We start from the raw sequence: 16884 nt of genomic DNA, 5'->3' as shown, positions 1-16884 counted from the left end.
ACCCAAATCTTCCTAAAAACAAATCCAGTACTCTCTCCACTAGGGTCATGCTGCCTCAATACAACAGGCCAACAAGAGAAATTACAGTGCCATCTTTTGCCTTGGCTATGCTAAATCATGACTTGCCAGGCATAATTGCTCAGGCTATTTGCAAAGCAGCATTCCAGCATTAAGCCCAATTATATCTGAGAAAAGCTTTGGGGTCCCTCCATCAGTCTCAAGTGTGAGCCTACTACTTCCTGGGGAGAAAAAGGTCAGTCAGGAATAAAGGGCTATCTCGCAAATACGTTTCTGAAAGCTTGGACAACACATAATGCAATTCAATTTAGGAAACTGGATTCAATTGAATACCTGCTATGGGCACTGTACTAGGCAATAAGAAACAATGAGACAAAAATGGAGAGGTCCCACCCTAACGAAACTTCTGTTTCATGGCAGAGATACAACATTTGCACAGAAGAAAACATGAAGAACACAGAACAATGAAATACAAAGTAATTGGGAAGGGAGGGCAGGAACAAGGGGGCAAAGCAGGACACAGCCTCCAAAGTGAACCCTGCATGATGGTGTGGAAGCCAAGCCCACAATAAAGAATTTATGATTTAGGAATTTAACTACAAAAACATTCTACAGGTAATAAGATGTAGCTTTTTTTTTTTTCAATAGTCACATGTTGACTGTGTCTACACAGTATAGAATAAAACTGTAACCAGGCAACATGGCCAACCTCCATGGCCAATCAGGTTAATTCTGCCCAACACGGAACTCATGCAATCTGACCTGCATTCCAGCAAGCCCTGATATGAAATCATCAAAGTCTCCTCCATACCTGATTGGGTGCCTGCAGAAGTATCCTGAGAAGAATCGGGACTCTCTAATATACTATCTAAATTTGGGAAAGAAAGAAGATTCAAAATACAAGAATAAAAACAAAAATGAGTAAACGGTACATAAACCTACAAATTTTGTCATTTTAATCCCACAAGCCACAACCACGTATATGCTAACGAGGTCACCTTCATAATCCAAACACTGATTTTGATCTGATGCCAATCTCAAACCTTCAATATTAACAAAGTTTGAGTATCAAACCAATGCCTTTAAGATATATTTGGCCTACATTCCAGCAGGGAAATTATTTTAGACAGAGTAGGTCTTAAGGATTATCATATTAAAAAAAACCACAAACTAACCACCTACCAGGGTGGGGCAATGTTTGACTTGGCCTCTTAGTCATCAGACTCTACTTTAAACATAGGAAATTGTACTGTTTGCTTTGTGCAACCAGAGTGCAGCTCACATTCATTGTTAATGAGGAAGTAACAAAGAGGACAGTGGAACATTTGCTTTTAGACCTATATATAACTGAGATAGCTGAATAGAAAGCTCCTATACCAATACTCTGACACTGCCCAGGGCCAACAGCCAATTGAACCACATGATCATGCAAATGCTTTTCTCTTTTACCTTGATTGACTAGGTATGTGCTAGTAGTGAACTTTCAGTCTTTCTGAGCCTCAGTTTCCTCCTCTGGAAAATGAACCTAGCCAAACGGTTATTGTTCCCCAGCTAGAGAGTATAACAAGATGAGGTTGGGTAAATAAGGTGGGGCCCGTATGTGGAGGGAAACACTTCTGATCTGACAAGGAGTTTATCCTTCATACATTGACTCAAAGAGGAGAAGCAATGGATACCTTTGTTTGTTTGGAAAAAAAAAAAAAGATTATTATGAAGGTGACCATTTCTGGGGTAGCAAGGTGGTGCACTGGATAGGGCTCCAGACTTGGAGTCAGGAGACCCCGAGTTCAAATCTAGCCTTAGACACTTGACACTTACCAGCTGTGTGACCCTGGGCAAGTCACTTGACCCTGATTGCCTCACCAAAAAGCAAAAAAAAAAAAAAAAAGTGACCATTTCAATAACAGTGAAAAATCTCCAAGGAACTCAGTGACCTGAATGAGTTCGAATAAAAATATACCTTAACAAACATCAACAACATGTTCATTACATGTTTTTCCCCTGATTCTCTGTCCTTTTACATTTGTATGTATGAAAATATACATATGAATACATACATATGCTTGGTTGTTTTTTAATATAGAAAATCAGTTTATTCCCGCCGCTCTTCTGGTTCTTTCATTACTATGCATTGTTTCATCATCATTTCATTTGTTTTTCCATATTTCCTGGTAGTTCTCACACATTTCTCACTTTGAACAAGGTAGGCATATCATATCCCACAAAACTGTTCAATAACAATTTGTTTGTTATTCCCCCATCCTTTGAATATTAAGTTTGTAACTATTTTTCCCTTTTTACAAAGAAATCTGAAAAATTTGTATGGTTATTTTTTTAAATTGTCAATTACATGCTCAGGATATATTCTAATTAATAAGATCATTGGCTCATGAGTTATAGATCTCTTCTACTGTTCGACCACACTGAACTCCAAGAAAAATGTAATTCTTCCAGCTGTTCCATATTATACTTCCTTCAAAAAAAAATGAGTTCTCACTTTAATTTAATTTTATTTTATTGAGGAGCACAAAGTGGTCATGTTCTACAAGTAGTTCTTGGAGGTTTGCAAGAACCAATTGTTAAATTTTCAGTGTGAGCATTTCCACCTTGGCAATTGACAAATGCTACAAATCAGGGCTTGATTTGTTGTTGATTGTCTCTAGACTTCAAGAAAGTGATGACAAAAATGTTAACAATGTAGAAACTTAAAACTATGTTGTATATAACTTTTTTACCCCAGGGCCAGTTGTTAAATTTTTACCAGCATATCCCTGATACAAGATGTATATGCTATTTTTTTAATCAGGATCAACAGTTTCAATATGAAAGGGCTCCTAAAAGGTCACCTGGTAAAACTTCTTCATTTTACATTTTACTCTTGGAGTCCAGAAGACCTGAGTTCAATTCCAGCCTCAGAAACTGATCCTGGGCAAGTAACTTAAATGCTGTTTGCCTCAGTTTCCTCATGTGTAAAATGGGGTTAATAAAAACACCTACTTCCTAGGATTGTCATGAGGGTAAAATGACATTTGTAAAGCACTTTGTGAACCTTCAAGCACTATGCAAATGCTAGTTATAATTATTATTATTATTTTATAGATGAGAAAACTAAAGTCAAGAGATGTGACTTGCCCAAGGTCATCACATAGTTACTAAGTGGTAGAGCCAGAATCCAAACCCAGTTTCTCTCTCTTCAGACTCAGCAATCTTTATCCCATACTGGGATCTCTCCTCTTTCATTTATCTTTGTGGTCACATTGGTTCTAGGGTTTTATTGACCAGGTAGCAATTTAATTAGTATCAAAACAAACAGTTCTTGATGTTATCTCTCTATTATTTTAACTTTTACATACTGATTTTTTTTTCCAATTCTGCCACCATTTTTATTGCAGCCTTTTAAAAAATTCCCTTTGATTTGTCATTGGGTTTCTTTTCCAACTTCTTTAGAGAGCCTTGGTTGACTTGTATTTCTTATTATCTGTAAAAAAAAAACTGATCAAAGACAATTCATTTCTAATTTTCAAGTAACCACAAAGCACATTTTTGTTGGGGGCTGTATTTTATATGACACTTCAAATGTGCTTAGTCTGACAAAACATTGTCTTTGTCCAAGAAATAGGAAATCTCCTACGAGAAGAAAATGGTTATTGATGCAGTACAGTCTCAGCTTTCAAATAAATACATATGGATTTAAAATGACCATACCTCTATCTTGTGAAGAGAGAGTATCATAACCGCTAGAATGGGGGGAAAAAAATAAAAGACAAGACATTAAATCAGAACATTTTCTGGACAAGACAGTTATGCTACTCTTCAAGATGCCCATTATAAAATGTTTTCCCAAAAATTTCTTGTGTTGTTGAGTCATTTTTTCAGTCGTGTCTGACTCTTCATGACGGTATTTGGGGTTTTCTTGGCAAAGATACTGTAGTGGTTTGCCATTTCCTTCTCCATCTCATTTTATAGATAAGGACACTGAGGCAGGCATGGTTAAATGACTTACCCAGAGTCACATGGCTAGTACATGTCTGAGATCAGATTTGAACTCAAGTCTTCCAAGACCAGTGCTCTATCCACTGTACCACCAAGCTGCCCACATTTAGAGCACCACTATCCTCCCAGTCACCCAGTCTTGCAAACTAGATGTCATCCTCAATTTCCCCCTTTCTCGCCCCTCCCTCCAATATCCAATCTACAGACAAGGCCCATAGATTTTAAGTTCGCAACAGTTCTTGAATACTCCTCCTTCTCTCTTCTGACACTGACATCACCCTAGTGCAGTCCCCTCATCACCTCATGCCTGATGGTTGGAACACTTGCCACATCTCTCCCATTCCAATCCATCCTCTAGTCAGCTGTCAAAGTGATCTTCCTACAGGATAGATCCAACCATGCCAGCCCCCAACTCACTAAAGCTCCCTATTACCTTCTACAAGATGCCTTTCCTGATTCCTCTTAATTCTAACGTCTTCCCTCTGTTGCTTATTTCCGATTTGTCCTGTAAATAGCTTGTTTGTATATGGTCGTCTGCATGTTATTCTGTGATCTCCTTGAGATTGGGACCATCTTTTATCTTTTTTTGTATCCTCAGTGCTTAGCACAGAGGTGGTGCCTAATAAATATTTACTGACTGACATGACGTGAGAGTCCAATAAATTCTCTTCCAGGAAATGAAAGAATATAAATGAAAAAGCAGAAATGAAAGGAAAAATACAATAAAAATGCTGGTGGTTGCCAGAGATGCTGCTAAGAGACGGGTGGTTGGTTGTCTGGATGAATTAGATGATCCCTGAGGTATCTACCAGTACCTACCCGTCTCAGTCTGTAATTTGCAAATAAATAAATATTAGAACTAAAAATAATAAATAAACAAACAAAAATGTGAATAAATGGCTAGATGTGATTTGTGCACAGAAGAGATTCTGGGAGAGGAGTCACTTCTGGCTGGGAGGCTGCCTGAGGTAATGACATCTGACTTGGGCTTTTAATTCTAATTCCTCTTTCACACACCAGCCCTTCAAATATCCGAACCCGGCTAGCAAGTGCCCCCTCGTCGTCTCTTCTCTAAGCTAAATGTCCCCATCATCACATGACAGGGACTCAAATCTCTTCATTATCTGGGTCCAAGAGCTGATTCCTAAAGGCAGAGCTTGGGGAAAAGGTCTTTCTGCTTTGGAAGACTCCATCACAGAAGCAACAAGATCAGGAAATAGCTATTAGCCCAGTTTCACTGGAACGTAAGAGTATAAGAAGAATAAGAATGTGAAACAAGGTGGTAAAGGCAGTTAGAAATCACACCGGAAAGGCCCTTGAAGACGAAATGGGGGAGAACAAAGGCTAGTGTGTGAATGCAAACTGGGCCACAGTACCATCTGCATGAACTCAGCATTTTGTGAACTTGTATGAACTGAGGGTTGAGAGAAGTAAGCAGAAGCAGGACAATAATGTGTATGATAACATCTTAATGACACACATCTTTGAAAGTTCAAAGGACTCTGTGGTTGTTCAGTCCATTAGTCACGTCTGTCTCTTTGTGACCCCATTTGGGGTTTTCTTGGCAAAGATACTGGAGTGCTTTGCCATTTCCTTCTCCAGCTCGTTTGACAGATGAAGAAACCGAGGCAAACAGGGACAAGTGAGTATCTGAGGCTGGATTTGAGCTCAAGAAGATGAGTCTTCCTGACTCCAGGCCCAGCACTCTATGCACTATGGCACCACCTAGCTGCCCTCTAAGAACTCCAATCAATATGACTACTAGTCATGATTCCAAAGGACCAACAATGAAACATATCTATTTCCTTTTTTTAATTAATTTATTTTTAATTTTCAACATTCACTTCCATAAGCTTTTGAGTTTTAAATTTTTCTCCCCCTCCCTCCTTGCCTCCCTCCCCAAGACGGCATGCAATCTGATATAGGCTCTACATATACATTCCTATTAAACATATTTTCACATTAGTCATGTTGTAAAGAAGAATTAGAATAGGAGGAACCACAAGAAAGAAGAAACAAAACAGAACAGAAGGGAAAAAAAGGGCAAATGGTATGAAGCATATCTACTTTCTGACAAAGAGGTGATGTCTCAGGGTACAGAATGAGACCCTAGACGTGGAAATGTGTTTTAATTAACTATGCATATTCATTACAAGAGATTTGTTTTTCTTCCTCCCCCCCCCCAATTGGGAGAAAGGATAGAGAAATGGAGAGAGATAGGAAGAGATTTTTGTTAAAAATTAAATTTAAAGAATTTAAATAGGCAATGGGGGACACATCGAAGATTTTCGATCAAAGGAAATAATTAGATATATGTATTAGGAAGATGACTTTGGCTTTGAGGTGAAGACTGAACTGGGAATGGGAGATACTAGCAGCAAGGAAACCTAAAGTAGCCTATTTCAAGCAATTATCCTAGAAAAAGGGAATGAAGGCCTGAAAGGGGTGGGATGGGGTGCAGTGAGATGCTGTTCCTGATGTAGAATTTACTTGGCAACTTAGGCCCTGACCAGCATTGGTGAGCAAAGGAAGAGAAAAAATTCAAAGATGACTCTGAGGAATCTTTCTGGATGGCTGGAAGGATGGGGTTCCATTAAGAGAACCAGGGAAGATCCAGAATGGAAGGAGGTTTGGGAGATGATGAGAGGTTCCATTTTGAATATGTTCAGTTTGAGGTGTTGGTGGAATATCTCAGGCAGAGACATTGAGAAGGCAGTTGGAGATGCTGGCCAGGAGATCAGAGGAGAACATGGAGATCTGGGAGTCATCCACAAAGAGGTCATGGATGAAGCCCTGGGACACGGCCAAGAAATTCTCTTCTGGGACTCTGGACAAGCTCACATTTCCTCTTCAATGCTTCTTTCCTTGCCCAGACAACTGATTCCCCTCCCCAACATTCCCTGCCCTCATCTCTAAGAGATCATTGAGGTTCCTCAGCTGATAAGCATAGAACACTCAATATTCTACAAACTTGGGGAGTATACCACCGACTCATTCCATGGTCCTAGGGATTCCCAAGTTTGGAATTACACTCAGTAGATTTCTATTGTTCTAAGAACTCCCGGCATTCTCAATTTCAGTTCTAATGTCTTAACCTTTAATACTGATCTCCCTCAATGAGTGCTGGTTCTGACATCTTGGGATGCCAGACATAATGACAAAAGGCTAAAGTGTGGAAAGAACAACCGAATTGCCTAAGTCAACCAGTGCTATCTTGGCTTGTTGGTCCTTAATTGTCTTATGCAACAAATGTAACTAAATGATTCTTTTGTTCTAAAACTTCTTTTAAATTGAAGGAGGAAAAAGCTCATGCACAATCAGTACAGAGCAGATTGGCTTAAAACCTGCCTCAGTAAAGACAGAGAAACAGAGTGCCTCCCTCCAACAAAGAAGCAGAGACTGGGGGGTGGGGGGGTGGAATATATGCAAATACAGAACTGTGGACCTAAGTCACTGCTTTTGGCAGAATTGTTTTCCTTTGTTATGTGGTTTCAATTTGGAGATGAAACTGTGGTATAAAGACAAAAAAAGAGTTAATAAAAACTTTTTTTTTCATTTGGAAAAGTTTCAGGAATACTATAACCAAAATCAAGCACTCCCACGTGAATCTCCTGACAGATGTTGGACACAAGACATACTTTTTTGCTGGTACAAGGGTTTTAGTTTTCTCTTTCTTTCCCTAGGTTTTTAGTGGGAGGGTAGAGATGGGAAAGGGGCATTAGCAACAGAGATATCAAAAAATGACCGCTACTGTAACTCATCTTTAAAATGTCCAGAAGAACCCACATGTACAAAAATATTTATAATAGCTCTTTTTAATCTCTTTTTTTTTTCCTTTTTGAGGCAATTGGGGTTAAGTGACTTCTTGCCCAGGGTCACACAGCTAGTAAATGTCAAGTGTTTGGTCTGAGGCCGGATCTGAACTCAGGTCCTCCTGACTTCAGGGCTGGTGCTCTATCCACTGCGCCACCTAGCTGCCCCCTATAATAGCTCTTTTTGTGGTGGCAATAAATTGGAAATTGAAGGGGTACCCATCATTTGGGGAATGGCTGAATAAGTTGTGGTATATGAATATGTAATGGAATACTATTGTGCTATAAGAAATAATGAGCAGGCAGACTTCAGAAAAACCTGGAAAGACTTATATGAACTGATGCTGAGTGAAGTGAGCAGAACCAGGAGAACATTGTACATAATAACAGCCACTTTGTGTGATGACTGACTTTGACAGACTTATGTCCTCTTAGCAATGCAAAGATCTAAGACAACTCCAAAAGACTCATGATGGAAAATGCTATCCACATCCAGAAAAAGAACTATGGAGTCTGAATGCAGATCGAAGCATACTGTTTGCTCTCTCTCTCTCTCTCTCTCTCTCTCTCTCTTTGGTTTGTTTCTTCTTTCTTGTGGTTTCTTCCATTGGTTCTAAGTCTTCTTTGCAACATAACTAATGTGAAAATAGGTTTAATATGAATGTGTATGTTGAGCCTATATCAATTTACATGCCGCCTTGGGGTATGGAGAAAGGAGAGATGGGGGCAAAATTTGGAACTCAAAATCTTATGGAAGTGAATGTTGAAAACTAAAAATAAATTAATTAATTAAGAAAAAAGTAAAAAATAAAATGTCCAGAAGAGATCAGAAGGAAGCACAGACAAGCAGGACAGTTTTGAAAGTAACATAGATACACATAAAACAGACAAGAAAAAGCTTTTACAGTGGAGGGGAAGTGAGGGAAGGTGAGAGGGAATCAGCGAATCTTATTCTCATCAGATTTGGCTTAAGGAGGGAATAACATACACACTCAATTGGGTATGGAAATCTATTTTACTCTACAGGAAAATAGGGGGGAAGGGGATAAGAGAGCAGGGTGATGATAGAGGGGAGGGCAGATTGGGGGATGGGGTAATCAAAAGCAAACATCTCTGAGGAGGGACAGGGTCAAAAGAGAGAATAGAACAAATAGGGGGCGGGACAGGATTAAGAGAAATATAGTTAGTTTTTCACAACATGACTACTATGGAAGTGTTTTGTATGACTACACAGGTATAACCTGTATCAAGTTGCTTGCCTTTTCAATGAGGGTGGGGAGGGAGGGAGAAAATTTGGAACCCAAAGTTTTAAAAACACATTAAAAAAATTGTTTTCACGTGCACCTGGGAAATAAGAAATACAGAAAATGGGGTATAGAAATCTATCTGCCCTATAGGAAAATAGAAGAAGGGGATAAGAGAAGAGGGGGAGAGATAGAAAGGATGGCAGATTGGGGGAAGGGGTATTCAGAATGCATGTTGGAACTCAAAATCTTGGGGAGGCGAATGTTGAAAGCTAAAAATAAATAAATTTTTAAAAATTAAAAAATATTTAAAAATCACAAAAAATAAAAATAAAAAAAAAAGAAAGTAACATAGATAAAGGCATGCGGCCTGAAATACAGATTAATGAGTTCACATTGAACCACCTCGTGTGTCCCACTCTGTGTATGAAAAAGCTCCTTTTCTATTTTTATGTTAGGAATAAAGGGGGTTATTGTCATTGTTCTTGTTGTTTTAATCCTGTTCTGTGTCTAGAAAGTCAAAGTCACAATTGCTTGACTGCCGACACTCAGTTTCACGTTTAGGCTGTGTCTTGGCTGCACAGGAAGAAAAAGCAACAGAAACTCTTTTCTCTCCCAGGGTAGAGCATTTTCACTTCGAAAATGGGAAACTCCCAATGAGCATGGCATAGTGGATAGAAGGTTAGACCTGAAGTCAAGAAGATGTGGGTTTCAGGGGCCAGCTAGGTGGCACACTGGCCCTGAAGTCAGGAGGACCTAGGTTCAAATCTGGCCTCAGACACATAACACTAACTAGCTGTGTGACTCTGGGCAAGTGACTTAACCCCCAGTTGCCTTACCAAAAAAAAAAAAAAAGAAGAAGAAGATGTGGGTTCAAATCCCACCTCATACACTTCCAAGTTATATGACCCTGGGCAAGTCACTTAACCTCTTCTCTGTGCCTCAGTTTCCTCATCTGATAAATGAGGATGTTGGACTCTATGGTCCATAAGACCCTTTCCATCTTCAATTTTGTAATTCTATGCCACTTGTTTAATGTATTTGTTAAATGTAGATGATGAGGTAGCAAGAGAGAAATACAGTGGGGAACAGGGAAATATAGGAGGAACAGAATTGGAATCATTCACTCACCAGCAGCAGCAGATGTGGAACTACACCAAAGTCACCTGACGTCCTGCCTAGTATCTCTGGGGTTGTTTTTTCCCATCGTACCATACTGCTTTCTGGCCACCACATTTGCTACCTGAGTAATCTCTTTTTTTACTGCCTGCAAAGACTGAAAACTTAAAATGAGGAAGTAAATGAGATCAACTGAAGCTGCTCTGTAAATTACGTAGGGGACAGCATTTGAGTCAAAGCCACTTTCTAACCAGGGCCTTGGAGAAGAGGCCACTCTCCAAGGCACCGCTGGACAAGGTTCATTGGGAAAGCCTCAGAATTACAAAGCTGGTAAGTTTGAAGGGTGTTCAGGGTCCATCAAAACCCAACTGCTCCCCAAAATGAATGTCCACTGCAATGTGTGTGACCGGTGGTCGTTGAGCCTTTGTTTGAAGACCCCTGGGAGGTGGCATGCAGGCAGGAATGGGTAGCCTGACAACAAATCTAATTTGCCTCTTGGCAAGTCCTATCAACTATTCCCTGGAGTCAATAGAACCAGCCTATTCCCTTGTCCACATGACTGGCCTTCAGATACAACTATCACGTCCCCCTCTCCCTCCCCCCACACACTCCCAAACAGTCTTCTCTTGTTCAAGCTGAACAGCCCCAGGTCCTTCAATAGAGACAGCAGCTAGACCTTCAAATGGTATGGAGCCAAGGACTTCACTGGACTGACTTATACTTCCATGGTACACACTGGGGTTTACTTGCCAACCAGGCCCGTAGATGGGAGCTGAAAATATAATGGACCTAAAGTCTGGCATTATATTAGCATTAAAGACCCTAAAGGGAAAACGGCTTGAGCGTCCTACCATGGGATGATGCTCTGGCAACAGAACAAGGGGTTTCCTTCTTTACTCCACCCTCCCTTTCTGTCCCTCACCAACCACACACCCCGACCTGCCTGGCAGTGAGTGGGGAAAACATTCTTCCCAACTCTGAGTGACTCCCTGTGAGAGAGGGAAGGGAGGAGAGGAGAAAGGCAGAATGACCTCGGGCAGGGTGGAAGCCACAGGCAAAGAGGAGTTGTGACAAGCTGGAATCTGCCAAAATAAACTCTCTCGTCTCCATCATCATCAATCATCATCATTAACATCGATGGCTGTTTTAATGTTTGCAAAACACTTCACACAGAGGATCTGGGTCAATCCCCATAGCAAACCGAAGGTGGGCACTCCAAGTATCAGTTATCCTCTTTTAAAGGTGAGAAAACTGAGGATCAGGAAGGCATGGTCCCCCAGAGGAAGAGGTTTGGAATGAGAAGAGAAGGGAATAAACATTTATTAAACACCTACCAAGCACCGAACACTATGCCAGGCAATAAATATGTGTGTGTGCATATATCTCATTTCATCCTCACAACCCTGGGAAGTAGATATTATTGTTAGACCCATTTTACAGTTGAAGAAACTGAGGCAGACAATAGTTAACTGACTTGCCCCAGGTCACAGAGCTAGTGTCTGTGACCCACATTTGAACCCAGGGCTTCCTGACTTCAGGCCCTATCTTGCTCCAAGACAAGGGATGCATCCACTATCCCCATGCTAGTTCTCAGGCCACCTCACCTGACACTCACTGGGGGAGAGGGGAGGGATGCTACCCCACACACTAGTCCTGGAGTGGGGAAACAGAAATGAGGGCCAGAGAGCAGAGAGATGTTCTGGTCATGGAGGAGGGAGGTTGCTGTCTCTCTTCCCCCCTTTTTCCCTCTGTTGCTGACAGGCAGGCCTGCCATTAGCCAGGCTTCAGCAGAGAGAGGATAAAAATGAAGGGGGTGGGGCCCGAGGGGGAGGAGCAGTAGCCAGACCTGGGGGTGGGAGTGGCAAGGCAGTGAAGCCGCCAGACCTCAGGGTCCCCAGAGGGAGGGAAAGAGAGGAGGGCCTGCTTGAGCAGCAGCCTCAACTTCAGGGAGGCACAGCTTCTGTTCGTATATGCGGTCACAGGTAAACTAAAGACTTCTTCTATTTGTGTATAAAAGTTGGCTCTAGTAAATATGTACATCAAAGCATCCATTTCTTTAAAAAAAAAATCCTGATCTGAAAAATGAGGTTTTTCTTTTACCCACTCTGTAGATTAATTTAGTATTTCCTGTAGCACATTGCAGGGAAAAGAAAGTTTGCTGTCCTGGATTCAAGTCCTCACTCTGAAACTCCCTTTGTGACCTCCTTTCCCTGGGTCTCAGTTTCCTAGTCTGAGGGAATTGGACTGGATGGCCGCTGGGGGCCCTTCCAGCTAAGGGCCAGGAGATCCTTTCCTGGAATAAACTTAAGCAACAACTTTATCTCCGCAAAGCCACATGAGGCTCCTTTGTTCTCCGAAGACAAAATCTCACCTCAATTTGCAAATAGCCTTTTACCTCCCTCAGCAGGAGATGAGCAGAAAGGGTTGAGTCCCAGGAGGAAGAAGCTGGCCAGGGTTATGAACTGCCTTCATAAAGCCTGTGGCTGAATCTGGTCTCTTAATTTATGCACCAGATAAATTTTGATGGGGAAGGAGGCAAAAAAATTCGATTCAGTTCAACAAGGATTTATTAAAAATAGGTCTTGAGAATACAAGGGCATAAAGATGGAGAGCCTCTGTCCTCAAGACAGAGTTGTTGGGAAACCCAGGCAGTGGGAAATTCTGAGCAGTCAGTGGCAACCAGAGGGTCCGGAAGGTGTAGACCACAAACCACCTAACTGCCTAGGGCCAGCCTGGGCTTTTACAAACTAGATACTGAAACACTGGGGCCATGCTGACATTTTCAAAAACTTGCCTAATGCATTTATCAGTTTTTCTAAACTTCTACATCTAATTCCCTTCTCAGATGGCCTTTTATCTGCCCTCCAAATCTAGTTATTTACATCTTATCTTCCCAATTAGAATATATTCTCCTTTGGGGCACAGACTGTTTTTGCTGTTCCCTACATCCCCAGAGTTTAAGCCCAGAGCTTCCAGTAGGGACAGACTAATAGCTGTCTGTTACAGAAAAAACTCTTTTCAAGTCTCCATGTAGGTTGCTCCCATGAAAATGTCCTGTTAGCCTTAAGCACCGTCTCCTCGCAACAGGCAGAAGTCCCGGCAAGAGGATCAGCTCAACGAGAGAGGCAGCTGCTTCTGCCTCTCCCTCCTTCGGGAGGAGTTAGCAAATGCCACCTCCCAGAGAGAGTCGTTTGTCCTTCTTTCTCAAAGGGGACCATGACATCAGGGAGGTGATGTCATGACCTGCAAGTGAATTGGATTACAGTGAGGGAGGGTGGCACAAGTCACCAGCCTCAATGCTCTGGGGAGAAGCCATCTGTTCAATGAGTCAGGGAGGTTCTCAGCCTCAGCATCTTTTGCCCTCTGACCCAGAGGATGATTTCAAGCAGCAAGTTCCTAGTCTGGCTGGCAGGATGTGGCCCTGAAAGACAAGATTCTTAGCTACTGAAGGTAGCTTTTGTCAGGGTCTCTGCAATTCAGAGGATGGACTCGTGAGACGGTACAGATCAAGGATAGCCAGAAGAGAGAACGATAGAAGGTTGGCTCTGGAGACTACCAGGTTCTTCTGCAGACATTCAACTCAACAGTTTTTCAATCAATCATCCAGCATGAATTAAGCACCTAGTATATATCATAGTTTTAGGGGCTGAAAGTACACTCGGTACTGGAAATCAGACAGACTTGAGTTCAAATCTCACACGACACTATCTTTGGGAGACCCTGGGCAAGGCACTTAGCCATTCTAAGCCTCAGTTTCCTCATCTATTAAATGACAGGGGGAGCTGATGGCCTCCCTCTGCTGTCCCTTCCAACTCTAAATCCACCATCCTATATACATGCACACACATGTTGCCTCAGGAAAGCCAACAGGTATCAAGGCAACTAGGTGGTACAATACATAGACTCATGGGCCTGGAGTCAGGAAGAGACCCGAGTTCAAATCTAGCTTCAGACACTGACTGGTTATGTGATTTTGGGCAAGTCCCTTAACCACTGGCACATAGTAGATGCTACATAAAAATGTTTACTCCCTTTCCTTTCCCTTCCCAGTGTGCTAGGCTCTAGAAGGAGATACAAAGTCCAAATAGGACTCTCTACCATCAAGGAACCAACTGGTAGGACAGTGGGCCATCCAGAGTACTGCCACAATAATGACATGCTAGACCCAGCTGCCAAGACATTTAGCAAATGATGAAGGTACCTGACTGTGTGTACAGGTCTGATATACACAAGTGGATTAGAACAGGTCCCTCTAAATCAGTTTCTTTACCCAGAGTCCAATGGGCTTTTTTTAAAATTTTTTCATAACTGTATTTCAATGTAATTGGTTTCTTTGCAATTCTATGTATTTAATTTTATTTAATTTTTATTAAATTAATGTCATGCATTTACAAATGTGATTCTGAGAAGGATTCATCAACCTGTCCAAGGGGTCCTTGACACAAATTCCATTAACAAGCTTTGGTCTAAAGATATTGTCTTTCTTTGTAGCCGTTGTGCTAAGCATAGTTTTGCAAACAATGATCACTTATTAAATGCTTTCGGATTGTTGACTGATCACTGCCTTCATTAAAACAAATATTCCAATAAGCTATCCACAATTACATGCCAGGACTCAAAGAAGTTCTTAAGAGAGAAGGGGCCAAGGAGTTTAAATTCAACTCAATAAGTATTTATTAATAGAAGAGACAGCTAGGTGGCGCAGCGGATAGAATGCAGGACCTGGAGTCAAGAGAACCTGAGTTCAAATTCAGCCTCGGACAACAGCTATATGACCCTGAGCAAGTGCCTTAGCCTTTTCTGCCTCAGTTTCCTCATCAGTAAAATGAGCTGGAGAAGGAAGCGGCAAACCACTCCAGGATCTTTGCCAAGAAAATCTCAAATGGGGTCACGAAAAGTCGGACTTCACTGAAATGAATGAACAATGAAAAGAGTTGGGGGGCTGGGAAAGTTGCCGCAATGATAAAAAGATGAACAGTCCGTGCACCTCAGAAGTTTAGGTCCAAGTTAATTAAGTCAGTGACTTAATTTTTAAAGCCTTTCTATTTAACATAATCTCCCTATTTAGAAATGCTTTAGGTTACAGAAAGTGGGGAACTGATTCCAAGTAAAAACCCCCGTATACATGGCATAAATCCTTAAATCGGCCTTAAACACCAGTTCTCTTCAGGTGGTCACCGGCCAGGACTGTTTCCACGTGGTCAAAATAAACCTGATTAGCCTCAGGAAAAGGGGAAGGGAGGCTGGAGCCCCAGGCGCAAGAGTTTATGCAGACTGAGTGTAAGACTTTGGGTCACCATCATGAGCGCCCCACAAACCCGCGGGGAATACATCTAGCGGATTCCAATCCCAGAGATGATCTCCCACCAGCAAAAGCGGTGGGTGAGGTGGCTTGAGAACCGCAGGGTGCCCGGGGCTGAGTTGAGCAGGGAACGCGATTCCTAAATCGAAGGAGGGGAGCGGGGATGATTACGGGGGTAGTGGAATGAGGGATGAGGGCAGAGTGCTGCCTGGGGCTCAGAAAGCCAGCCCGAGGGCCCCGGTCCCTCGGCTCGTCCCCCACCTCGGCCCTGATCCAGGGCGCTGGTGCGCTCCCTTTAAGTCTCCCGCCCCGATCGCGGTTCGAAAGTGGGTGGGCACTCCTGAGCCAATGGCCTAGGAAGAGAAAAGGGCCAGGGTAAACAAAGTCTCCGCGCCCAAGCGAGGCCCCTCCCCCGCGCTCCGCCTCCAAACCCCAGAGGGGTCAAACAGTAGGAGCACCGGACTCCAACCCACTTCTACCAGCCCGGGGGAGGAGGAGGAGGAAGATGAAGATGAGAAGGGGGAGGAGGAGGAAGATGAAGATGAGAAGGGGGAGGAGGAGGGTGCCAAGCGCCCTGCTCTGTTCCTCCAGCCCCTGGGCGCGCGATCTCTTCTCCCTCCCCCTGCCACGGGAGCCGAGGCGAGCGCCTGTGCCAGCCCCGGCGGACGGTCGAGAGCAGCACTAGGGCTTCCAGCCATAGGGCCCCGAGCACCCTTATCCCCTCCGAGCACCCTGCGCCGTCACACCCACACTCCCATCCCCGCTCACCTCAACTGGCACAAAGTGCCCCCCCCAACGCGACCGCGCGGCCACGCCGGCCCCATCCACCGATCTCCCCCATTCCCCAGCCAGTCCCGGGGGCAGGCGGCTGGAGGGGGGCCGGGTGAGGCCCCTGGGCCCGCCGCCTGCACCCCTGCGTGCCCCCTGCGTGCCCCGAGCGCCCGCGCGCGCCTCACCTGCTCACTTCTTCCTGGGACTGGCGCTCGCTTTCCTGGCTGGCCCGACTACAGCTCATTGTTGCCGCTCGAGGCAGACCCTGAGCCTGGCCCTGTACCCCCTGCAGCCTTGGACCGAGGGGACACCTAGGAGAGGAAGCGGGGCGCCTGCGAAGGACAGCCGAGCCCGAGGGTTGGCGGAGGGGAACGTTCTGCGTCCGTCCGAGGGTGGCGGGAGGGGCAAATGCGCCGCGGAGCCCGGAGAGGGGAGGGGGGAAGAGGGCGGGAGGGAGGAGGAAGAAAAGGGAGGGAGGGAGGGTTTGAAAGAGAGAGGGGGGCGGGGGGGTGATGGCGTGCATCTGCAGCTGTGCGGAGCCCCAATCTGGAGCCGTTGGGTGCCCGGAACGGAAACTCCCGCTAGCCACACACACACACACTCAGCAACACACACACAAACACTG

General features: G+C 43.6%; 1 protein-coding gene across 1 annotated transcript in view; it reads right to left on the bottom strand.

Annotated features, from left to right (window-relative positions):
• Window positions 1-16645, bottom strand: part of LOC114053242 (caspase recruitment domain-containing protein 8-like) — a 60861-nt gene extending 44216 nt beyond the window's left edge. The window contains exons 1-3 of the mRNA XM_027876171.1: window positions 16445-16645; window positions 3724-3755; window positions 830-886 (exon numbers count right to left, since the gene is read on the bottom strand). Coding sequence (XP_027731972.1) covers window positions 830-886; window positions 3724-3755; window positions 16445-16503 — 148 coding nt within the window. The 5' untranslated portion in view covers window positions 16504-16645. The remainder of the gene's footprint in view (window positions 1-829; window positions 887-3723; window positions 3756-16444) is intronic.
• Between the last annotated feature and the right edge of the window lie 239 nt (window positions 16646-16884).

This window comes from Vombatus ursinus, unplaced genomic scaffold (genome assembly GCF_900497805.2).
Source record: "Vombatus ursinus unplaced genomic scaffold, bare-nosed wombat genome assembly UNPS02014810.1, whole genome shotgun sequence".
In the NCBI taxonomy this organism is placed as follows: domain Eukaryota; kingdom Metazoa; phylum Chordata; class Mammalia; order Diprotodontia; family Vombatidae; genus Vombatus; species Vombatus ursinus.
Note: the sequence above shows the minus strand (reverse complement) of the source record. Positions and strands in the feature narration are given on the sequence as shown.